At 44.9% G+C, this 11,128-nt stretch overlaps 1 protein-coding gene and 1 long non-coding RNA gene across 3 annotated transcripts; both read left to right on the forward strand.

Moving 5' to 3' along the window:
• The first annotated feature begins 96 nt into the window (after positions 1-96).
• LOC120299055 lies at positions 97-2,384 on the forward strand. Its single transcript, XR_005554315.1, has 7 exons — positions 97-135; positions 345-408; positions 500-565; positions 702-845; positions 1,312-1,398; positions 1,672-1,740; positions 2,121-2,384. It is a non-coding gene; the product is annotated as an uncharacterized LOC120299055 (long non-coding RNA).
• Positions 2,385-7,309: 4,925 nt separating this feature from the next.
• On the forward strand, positions 7,310-10,921 carry LOC120299054. Of its 2 annotated transcripts, none has more exons than XM_039323455.1 (12): positions 7,310-7,415; positions 7,522-7,598; positions 7,805-7,895; positions 8,229-8,302; positions 8,447-8,510; positions 8,604-8,668; positions 8,882-8,945; positions 9,037-9,102; positions 9,236-9,382; positions 9,849-9,935; positions 10,209-10,277; positions 10,658-10,921. In XM_039323455.1, exons 1-10 carry the CDS (start codon positions 7,392-7,394, stop codon positions 9,924-9,926), a joined length of 750 nt encoding a protein of 249 aa, XP_039179389.1. In that variant the 5' UTR covers positions 7,310-7,391; the 3' UTR covers positions 9,927-9,935; positions 10,209-10,277; positions 10,658-10,921. The 2 variants fall into 2 exon arrangements, with proteins under 2 accessions (XP_039179389.1, XP_039179390.1); XM_039323456.1 differs by having other exon boundaries at positions 7,332-7,415; positions 9,239-9,382.
• The last annotated feature ends 207 nt before the right edge of the window (positions 10,922-11,128 follow it).

Here is an 11,128-nt window from a genome sequence, read left to right on the forward strand (position 1 = left end):
CAATGGCAGAAGCCCTTTCGCTGTGGTTTGTTGATATGCCAACATTTGTAATATTTGCATTGTTATTTCAGGATCCTTTGGAAGAATGCCAACCAAGGACGACGTGCAGGAGGAAAGCAGTGCCTGCTTATCAAGGTAGGTAACACCTCGGAGGGTGAAACCTTTGCAGAGGGAGGCATCTCTGCCCTCTGCCTCTGCAAAGGAAGAATGACTGAAGGCCCCTTTGGCAGGCCAATCCCCTTGGCAGGCCAGCTGGAAGGGTTCTTAGAACCTCCACGGGACCACTTTTTTAAAAAGGGCCCGTGGCTACTTTTCACCTTTGGCCTCTTCGTTTCGCTCCCCAGAGAGAAAAAGCAAGAGCACTGGAGGCCGCGACTCCCCCCCATTTTGGAGACCTGCGTTGAGTCGGTAAGACCTGAACAGCTTCTGCCCCACTAAAAGAAGAAGCATTGTCTCTGTGGAGATGCCAACAGACAGAACCTTCACATTGTTATTTCAGGACGAAGAAGACCAGCCGGCAGAAGAGGAGCTCTCTCCTACTGAGGAGAAGACGCAGACCTCGGAGGTAAGAAAGTCTTGGCAATGGGGCCGATGGAGGCTCTCTTGCTGTTGGCACACAGGGCCTGAACGCACCCTATCCTTTAGCAATCTTATTGGGATGCAGAAGGCTTAGGATTTAGCCTCGATACTGTCACTAGCAGGATTCGATGGAAGTGCAGGTGGGCTCCGGGATCAACAGCCTGGAGGATTTTGACTCCATTTCTGCCCTCTTGGATGAGGAGTCTGAGGGAAGCTGGGAGCAGGCTGCAGAGGCTTTGGAGGCCAGCCTTTCGTCCAGTCCGTGGGTAAGAAAGACAAAGTGTTTTCTCTTGGGGAAGGATAGAGTCCCTCTATTCAGTTCTCCTAATCTGAGTGAACTGTGCTGGAGGGCTCTGGGCAGTGGAGCAAGGTGACACCTGGCCCTTGGGACAACATATTTAGGCTAACACTCAAGCTCTGTTGCGATTGGTTGGGTACCGCAAAGCAGCAGGGAAGGGCCCAATGCAGTGGACTGGTATCCTAAATGGATATGAACCACCGTGCTTATCCCTTTCCTTTTTCTGCTTCCTCCTCTCCAGCACCCTGTTGTTTCTGGGCAGGGCATTAAGGGGCAGAGTAGACAGCCTACATTTCTGCGGGAATGGCTGGGTGGGGGTGGGGATTGCAACAGAAGCATTGTTCCCGATGAGGATCCTGATTCAATAGGACCTCTTTTAGGAATTCTGAGTCTCTTTTCACTGATGGCTAAAGAGGAATCATTGTCATTCACAGGATTCTCCTGAAGAAGGGGAAGGCACGCTGGAGAATCTCAGCAGCCTGGAGGAAGACTCCCTGGACTTCAGTCTCTAATTAAAAGAGGTACCTATTTTAGCCTCTTTGTTGTTGTGTTGAAGTCTTGCAAAGCTCAATGAAGCAATACGCTCTGCCGTGCAGGGTGACCCAAGTCAGACAGGTCATAGTGCAGAGCGCTAACACAACATGGTCCACTGGAGAAGGAAATGGCAACCTTCTCCAGTGTCCTTATTAAGAAAACCCCACAAAAGTATCAAAAGTAACTCCAAAAAGAACAAAGTGTTTGTACTTTTATAGAAAGCGTGTGGTACTAATAAAAGCCTTTGATTACTCCCCCAGATGCTTCCCCAGATGCCTCTCCAGTTGGCAGATCGGAGAAGGATGAACCAGTCCCAGGCACATCAGGAGGTGAGTTGGTCAATGCCTCCGAGCAGCCAGAGGAGAGGGATTTGGCTGGAGCACAGGTGCGGCAGGACAGCCAGGAGGCTTTCGGATGGGAAAGCACACAGCTGCAGATGGTTAGTTTGGAGGAGGAACTGCTTTATACACTCATCCGAGAACAGGTAGGGCAGAGAAAAGGCAGGAGCAGCAAAGGGCAGCTCTTTTATTCACAAGGAGGAAGTCTCGCCCTTCTTGATGGGCTGGACCAGAAGCTGGCTATTTAGCACAGCAGACAGATGGAGGCGATGCTGGGAACAATGTGTTCATGAGTAGGGGGTTGGAGTAGAAGACCTCCAAAGTCCCTTCCAACTCTTGGTATTCTGTTCTGTTATTCTATCTGCATATAGACGGACGGCGATGGACGGCGGAATCCGACCCAGCAGCGAAGACCAGCGATGAGCCACTTTCCCCCAAGGAACTTTCTGCGTCTTGTTATTGTTGTTGTTTTTGTAATTGTTCTTTTTGTTGTACTTGCTCTTGTTGTTCTAGTTATTGTTCGGAGAATAAAAGTAAAAAAGATTTTATATATACTAATTTAGCTTAGGCCTATTTTCATTACACTTTTGTTAGGAATAGGGTAAACTTTTCATTAAATGTAAATTTCAGCAAAATTCTTTGTCTGAGCTTTGTCCCATTTTTTCCCACCGTTCTACAGCATACAGTGAATTAGTATTTAGTTACAATATTAATGGAAACCTGACACTTCCAGAGGTTCCTCAACTACATACAGGTAGTCCTCAACCTACCCCAATTGATCCCCAAATATATGTTGCTAAATGGAACATTTGTGAAGTGACTTTTGCCTCATTTTACAATGTTTCTTGCCACAGTTGTTAAGTAGATCATTGCAGTTGTTAAGATAGTAACACAATTGTTAAGACTGGCTTCCCCATTGCTTTTGCTTGTCAGAAGGGCGCAAAAGTTGATCACATGACCCCTGGACACTGCTACCGTCCTAAACATGAGTCAGTTGCCAAGCATCTGAATATTGATCACGTGACCATGGGGTTCTGCAATGGACGAAAGTGTGAAAAAAGTTCATAAGGAATTTTACAGAACAATACCCAACTTATAGTAGCTAAGAGGCCATAATTTCTTGCAAGTCATGCTAGGTTGTTGCTACAAGGCATACACTAGCAAAATATGCAATCCAACTCTTCTAACCGACTTTCTCTGGAGAGGTGAGTGCAACTCCCAGACTGGCCATTTCTCTCCATGCAAATGGTGACCTGACAGCGACTGCAATCTGACCACTTAGAGAGGGGCACCAATTTCATCTGAGTTTTACCCCATTTTATGACCTTTCTTGCCACACCTGTTAAGTGAATCACTCCAGTTCATAAGTTAGTAACATGGTTCTTAAGTGAATCTGGCTTCCCCATTGACTTTGCTTGTCAGAAGGTCACAAAAGAAAATCACATGACCTGGGGACAGAGCAACGGTCATAAGTGTGAACCAGTTGCCAAGCATCTTAATTTTGATAACATAATCATGGGGATGCTGCAAAGGTCGTATTTGTGAAAATAATAATAATAATAACAAGAACAACAACAACTTTATTGTCACTTTGAATGTACACCAATTGGCATACATCAAAATGAAATTTCGTTGCATACAGCTCTCAAAGGTTCACATGTCCCTTTTTTCAGTGACGTTGTAACTTCGAATGGTCATTAAATGAAGTGTTGTAAGTTAAGGCTTCCTGTAATTTGGAGGGTTATTTCTTCTATACACAAGAAGCAATGATCATGTCTTGCAATATACATCTTAAAATTAATAACCAACCTGGAAACTTTTGGAATATGAGTTTACTTACCGAAGAAAGATTCTATATTTACCATTTAATAATAGGCTGGAAGATAAAACCCCCAAAAGACATTTGTCGGAGGCCATAAAAGCCACTTAGAAGCTGAATTCCAGAGTTGGAAGGGACCTTGGAGATCTTCTAGCCCAGCCGCCTAGAAGTGCAGAAGTCCAGAAAGGGTTTCCAAGTAGAAACAAAAGGACTTATGTCTTTTTCTTTCATCAAAGGAGTCAATTTAGCCATCTCTGCTAACTCCATCAACTTTTGCAGCCATTCCGCCATTGTGGAGATCGAAATGTCCTTACATGTTTGTGCATAAACTAGTCTTGTTGCAGTCAGCGTATATAACATTGAAGTTCCATCATTTTGTCCAAGTCTTTTTTCCATTAAACCAAAAAGAAAAGTTTCTGGTTTTACCTTTATATTTACTTTCAGTATTTTCTGAAAAGGAAACTAAACAGCATGAGGGAACAATTCTGCGCCAGGACAATTTAGACAGCAATTAGCATTAGGTCTCATGAACAGCAAACCGGTGTTTAAATGTGCGGGTACCACGTCAAATCGTAGATCAGTTCATGTCCCGCTGTAAACTGAAGGCATATACAGTCTCTCATTTTTAAATATAAACAATGCTTTGCTTCAATGGTTAGATGGCCTAGACCAGGGGTAGGCAAACTTGGCTCTTTTATGACTCGTGGACTTCAACTCCCATAATTCCTCAGCCAGCATGCCTGGATGAGGAATTCTGGGAGGTGAAGTCCACAAATCATAAAAGAGCCAAGTTTGAAGACCCCTGGTTTAGAACATAGATCTTTTTCAAATTTATATTATATTATGTTTTATTGGTCTACATGAAATGTTAATATATATTGCAAATCCATGTATGATATTCCATATGCTAAATAAACACACACACATACACAAATACACACAAACACACAAACACACACACACACACACACACACAGAGAGAGAGAGAGAGAGAGAGAGGAAGAGAGAGAGAGAGAGAGAGAGAGAGAGATTTTTTTAAAGATTTGGTCCCAAATGGGAAATATCCAGTGTAACCATTACTTACTGTTGCCTTGCCTTGTTTTGCCCTGGTATTTTATCACCACCATAATCCTATTCATAGTTACTTGTGGAATTTTGTCTTTGCGCGGAACTGTCTTCACTGCAAAAATGTGTGGAAAGAATTGACAATGCTACCTGTCTCAGCCCGAGAGGTGACTACAGCAGGACAAACTGCAGGGACTACAGACCTTCCTCAGCTCAGGCTGGATTTTTAGGCCCCGTGTTGGGAAAGGAGGAGGCCATTTCCTGTTGCCCAGAAATTCAGTGAGTGGGGATTGGATCTTAGACTCGTCAATCAAAGGATAGTAACACTGGGTTCCTCTTCTGGTTTATATTTATATTTATATATTTGTATTCTTGGAGGGAAGAGAAGTGAGTAATTTGGGAGCTGGGAGTGGCAGATGGAAGGAAAGCTTGGAGTCTTAGCCCTAAGAAAACTACTAAGAGTTATACTAGTAGTGCTCGACTTACGACCACAATTGAGCCAATGTTTCTGTTGCTAAGCGAGAGAGTTTTTAAGTGAGTTTTTCTCCTTTTACAATCTTTCTTGCCACAGCTGTTAAGTGAATTAAGTGGTGAAGTTAGTAACACGGTTGTTAAGTGAATCTGCCTTCCGCATTGATTTTGCTGTTGAAAGGATTGCAAAAGGGGATCACATGACCTTCGGACACAGCAACGGTCATAAGTATGAACCAATTGCCAAACATCTGAATTTTGATCACATGATCATGGGACTGCTACAAAGGTCGTAAGTGTGAAAAATGGTCATCAGTTACTTTGTCAGGGCTGTTGTAACTTTCAAGGGTCAAAAAATGAACGGTTGTAAGTCGAGGACTATCTGTATAAATACATCTTTAGAGCCAAGGAAGGCAGGATTGGGTAGAAATATCGTACAGCTAAGGCAACCTGTTTATAATCCATTTTCACGTTGTTTTTAATGTAAATTTTACAATATTGACAATTTTGTTACTATAAAGCTTCTTGGGACAAACTCAAATTAAATATCAGTTTGTTATGGACTCAAGTCTCAGCTTGATTTTCCTGCACAGGTAGTCCTCGACTTACGATGAGAACTGAGCTCAAAATTTCTGTTGTTAAGGGAGACACTTGTTAAGTGAGTTTTGTCCCTTTTACGACTTTTCTTCCCACAGTTGCTTAATGAATCACTGCGCTTGATAACTTAGTAACACGGTTGTTAAGTGAAACTGGCTTCCGCATTGGTTTTGCTTTTCAAACTGTTGCAAAAGGTGATCGCATGACCTCCGGACATAGCAACGGTCATAAGGATGAACCAATTGCCAAGCATTTGAATGTTGATCACGTGAGCATGGGACTGCTACAAAGGTCGTAAGTGTGAAAAACGGTCATAAGTCACTTTATTCAGTGTCATTGTAACTTTCAAGGGTTACTAAATGAACTGTTGTACGTTGAGGACTTCCTGTACTATGTGTACTTAATCCTGCTTCCAATATTTTTCCTCAACCTTCCTTTGAAATTTCTCTAATCCCTACACAACCCACTCTGAAGCCCATCCTTCAGAAATGCAGTCATAACGATAACTACGTTTGTTCCTGTTTGGGGCATTATATCAAAGTTAGATATTTTTATAAACTCAAAGAGGATACAAGGACAGAATTTAAAATATGAATATAAATAAATGAGAATTTTCCCGTTGGAGGAAGAAAAAGGATATCTATGTGAAACAATAGACGTTTTGGAAGTAAACCTGCAAACCTGAAAAAAAAAAATAAGAATTTGTTCTGTTTCTGGGATGCCTGTGGTTTAATATTTCACTATAACTGAAGGATAAGTTATGAAGCTGGTTACTTTGAGCCTGCTGTTTATTTCTTGTTTTTTGTTCCTAGTTTATGATATTTGGAAATTTAAAATGGAACATATTTGAGACCAGCAAGGCCATTCTTGAAGAAAGAAGAACTGTCTCTATTTGTTAGGGCAGTGAATGCTTCAACATTTACTTAGAAGATATTTAAGTACAGCATCTCTCTCCTCATCACTATAAATCTGTAATGTTTTTCTCTTTGAGCCTGAAGTCACATTATCAGTACAGGTGGTCCTCAACCTGAGACTGCGATTGAGCCCTGAATTACAGTCGTACATTGTTGCAGTTAAAAAGTCAAAGCATCATGTGACTGGACCTAATTTTTTGAACATTTTTACAGTAGTTGTTAAGCGAACGCTGTAGTCATTAAGCGAATGCTGAAGTCATTAAGTGAACGCTGAAGGCTCAAAATAACGCTTTGCAACATGGCCTCCGGGGAGGTCATGCCTGAAGTCTGTGTGAGTATGGAGAGGAAATATCCCAGAGTTGTGTGTGCTGCATTGTGGAGATTTTCAAGAAAAGATTGGACAGTCATTTGTCTGAGATGGTATGGGGAGCCCTTCCTTGGGCAGGGGGTTGGACTAAAATTCCCATCTATCCTAGGATTGTATGATTCCCTCTGTGCTTTGTGCCACAATGATTGTGCTTCTCTCTTTTTCATGAACAAACAACTTCCCACGTGAAAGGCAGAGGCCAAAAGCCACCAAAGGAGTCAGCCACCGGGCCATCCAGACACTCCTAAACCCAGGTGAGCTGCCCTCCTTGGGCAGGTTTAGAATGTGGCCAATGTTTACCTGGTTGCCAAAGCAACCAGGTTGACAGTTTCCCTGAAAAGCCACCAATCAGGCCCCAGCTGTCCATTCTCCCTTCGTGCAGTGAAAGGACCAACAGCTGCTTGGGGTCATGGCTGTACGACGGTTTTTTAGAGTAAGTGTGGCCATCTCAGCTGCCAAGAAATTGGCAGTAGTAGGGGAGAAAGTCATGTTTCCCAACTCTTATGACTGACTTATGCCTATTTCTTTTCTCTTCACAGAACATCTGGAAAAGATGTTCAGCGCTCTTCTGCTGCACGAAGAGCGACGTAGAGGACCTTCCTGAGCCTCCTGACAGGTACCACCCCCTTCTCCACAAACCCTGGGCATGGTGGGGCAACATTGATGGACTGCAGGGTCTCTAAGAGCCTCTCCTCAAGATGGCTTCCTGTGTGCAAGGGGTTGCAGAGGCAAAAAGTTGGGCAGGCTGAATGGCCGGTCCTAGAAAGGAGAGGCAGACCTAGAAGGATAACCTTTGACATGTCACCTTCTTCTTTTGGCCAGGATTGACGAGGGACAGAAGCGGCATGACCAGAAGGGAGAATGGCAGACACATCTTTGTGTGTCTGATGGACACAGGTCTTCCTCCCAAGGGGTAAGGACTCTTCTGTGACATGGCCAGTCAGGGTCCTTGCCTCAAAACCGGGTGGGGAAAGGGAGGAATTCTCACTTGGGGGAACCTGGCCAGCCTAGGAAAGTCAAGAGGAGCCTTTTGGATTCGGGAAAAGATCTTGATGGCTTGGAAGGGAAATACTGGGACATTCTAAGAAAGAGCCATTTTGAGCCTCTTCCCATTAGCCAACTTTTCCATGATCTGCTGTCTCTATTCCCTGTGGAGTGCAGCCTTTCCCTCTTGGGGAAGATAAACATTCCATCACATGCAGAGGACTTTTCATTTATTCCTTCAATGAACAATTGTTACTTGCAGGTTTTGATGGGTGTTCGTGCCACCGCCCGGATCCCCAGGAAGGAAGAGGTGGCGCCAGTTCTTATTTCAATGAGGTAGGTGTTCTCAGCTGAAGTATTCTGAAGCCCCCGAAAAGGCGGACGCACTAAAGCCCTAAAGAAAAGGGCTCGAAGAACCGTTTGCAGAGGGGAGGCATCGCATGGCTACTTTTCATCTTTGGCTCTTCATTCTCTCCCCAGAAATGAGAACATGGCGAAATGGAGGCCGCGGCTCTTAACTATCTCGGAGACCTGCACTGAGTCGGTAAGCCCAGACCAGCTCCTCACCATGCAGAAGCCCTTTCGCTGCGGGTTTGTTGATATGCCGACAGTTGTAATATTTGCATTGTTATTTCAGGATCCTTTGGAAGAATGCCAACCAAGGGACGACGTGCAGGAGGAAAGCAGTGCCTGCTTATCAAGGTAGGTAACACCTCGGAGGGTGAAACCTTTGCAGAAGGGAGGCATCTCTGCCCTCTGCCTCTGCAAAGGAAGAATGACTGAGGGCAGCCCCTTTGGCAGGCCAATCCCCTTGGCAGGCCAGCTGGAAGGGTTCTTAGAACCTCCACGGGACCACTTTTTTAAAAAGGGCCCGTGGCTACTTTTCACCTTTGGCCTCTTCGTTTCGCTCCCCAGAGAGAAAAAGCAAGAGCACTGGAGGCCGCGACTCCCCCCCATTTTGGAGACCTGCGTTGAGTCGGTAAGACCTGAACAGCTTCTGCCCCACTAAAAGAAGAAGCATTGTCTCTGTGGAGATGCCAACAGACAGAACCTTCACATTGTTATTTCAGGACGAAGAAGACCAGCCGGCAGAAGAGGAGCTCTCTCCTACTGAGGAGAAGACGCAGACCTCGGAGGTAAGAAAGTCTTGGCAATGGGGCCGATGGAGGCTCTCTTGCTGTTGGCACACAGGGCCTGAACGCACCCTATCCTTTAGCAATCTTATTGGGATGCAGAAGGCTTAGGATTTAGCCTCGATACTGTCACTAGCAGGATTCGATGGAAGTGCAGGTGGGCTCCGGGATCAACAGCCTGGAGGATTTCGACTCCATTTCTGCCCTCTTGGATGAGGAGTCTGAGGGAAGCTGGGAGCAGGCTGCAGAGGCTTTGGAGGCCAGCCTTTCGTCCAGTCCGTGGGTAAGAAAGACAAAGTGTTTTCTCTTGGGGAAGGATAGAGTCCCTCTATTCAGTTCTCCTAATCTGAGTGAACTGTGCTGGAGGGCTCTGGGCAGTGGAGCAAGGTGACACCTGGCCCTTGGGACAACATATTTAGGCTAACACTCAAGCTCTGTTGCGATTGGTTGGGTACCGCAAAGCAGCAGGGAAGGGCCCAATGCAGTGGACTGGTATCCTAAATGGATATGAACCACCCTGCTTATCCCTTTCCTTTTTCTGCTTCCTCCTCTCCAGCACCCTGTTGTTTCTGGGCAGGGCATTAAGGGGCAGAGTAGACAGCCTACATTTCTGCGGGAATGGCTGGGTGGGGGTGGGGATTGCAACAGAAGCATTGTTCCCGATGAGGATCCTGATTCAATAGGACCTCTTTTAGGAATTCTGAGTCTCTTTTCACTGATGGCTAAAGAGGAATCATTGTCATTCACAGGATTCTCCTGAAGAAGGGGAAGGCACGCTGGAGAATCTCAGCAGCCTGGAGGAAGACTCCCTGGACTTCAGTCTCTAATTAAAAGAGGTACCTATTTTAGCCTCTTTGTTGTTGTGTTGAAGTCTTGCAAAGCTCAATGAAGCAATGAGCTCTGCCGTGCAGGGTCACCCAAGTCAGACAGGTCATAGTGCAGAGCGCTAACACAACATGGTCCACTGGAGAAGGAAATGGCAACCTTCTCCAGTGTCCTTATTAAGAAAACCCCACAAAAGTATCAAAAGTAACTCCAAAAAGAACAAAGTGTTTGTACTTTTATAGAAAGCGTGTGGTACTAATAAAAGCCTTTGATTACTCCCCCAGATGCTTCCCCAGATGCCTCTCCAGTTGGCAGATCGGAGAAGGATGAACCAGTCCCAGGCACATCAGGAGGTGAGTTGGTCAATGCCTCCGAGCAGCCAGAGGAGAGGGATTTGGCTGGAGCACAGGTGCGGCAGGACAGCCAGGAGGCTTTCGGATGGGAAAGCACACAGCTGCAGATGGTTAGTTTGGAGGAGGAACTGCTTTATACACTCATCCGAGAACAGGTAGGGCAGAGAAAAGGCAGGAGCAGCAAAGGGCAGCTCTTTTATTCACAAGGAGGAAGTCTCGCCCTTCTTGATGGGCTGGACCAGAAGCTGGCTATTTAGCACAGCAGACAGATGGAGGCGATGCTGGGAACAATGTGTTCATGAGTAGGGGGTTGGAGTAGAAGACCTCCAAAGTCCCTTCCAACTCTTGGTATTCTGTTCTGTTATTCTATCTGCATATAGACGGACGGCGATGGACGGCGGAATCCGACCCAGCAGCGAAGACCAGCGATGAGCCACTTTCCCCCAAGGAACTTTCTGCGTCTTGTTATTGTTGTTGTTTTTGTAATTGTTCTTTTTGTTGTACTTGCTCTTGTTGTTCTAGTTATTGTTCGGAGAATAAAAGTAAAAAAGATTTTATATATACTAATTTAGCTTAGGCCTATTTTCATTACACTTTTGTTAGGAATAGGGTAAACTTTTCATTAAATGTAAATTTCAGCAAAATTCTTTGTCTGAGCTTTGTCCCATTTTTTCCCACCGTTCTACAGCATACAGTGAATTAGTATTTAGTTACAATATTAATGGAAACCTGACACTTCCAGAGGTTCCTCAACTACATACAGGTAGTCCTCAACCTACCCCAATTGATCCCCAAATATATGTTGCTAAATGGAACATTTGTGAAGTGACTTTTGCCTCATTTTACAATGT

Source organism: Crotalus tigris, unplaced genomic scaffold, assembly GCF_016545835.1.
Source record: "Crotalus tigris isolate CLP2741 ecotype Arizona unplaced genomic scaffold, ASM1654583v1 scf7180000024192.52159, whole genome shotgun sequence".
In the NCBI taxonomy this organism is placed as follows: Eukaryota; Metazoa; Chordata; class Lepidosauria; order Squamata; family Viperidae; genus Crotalus; species Crotalus tigris.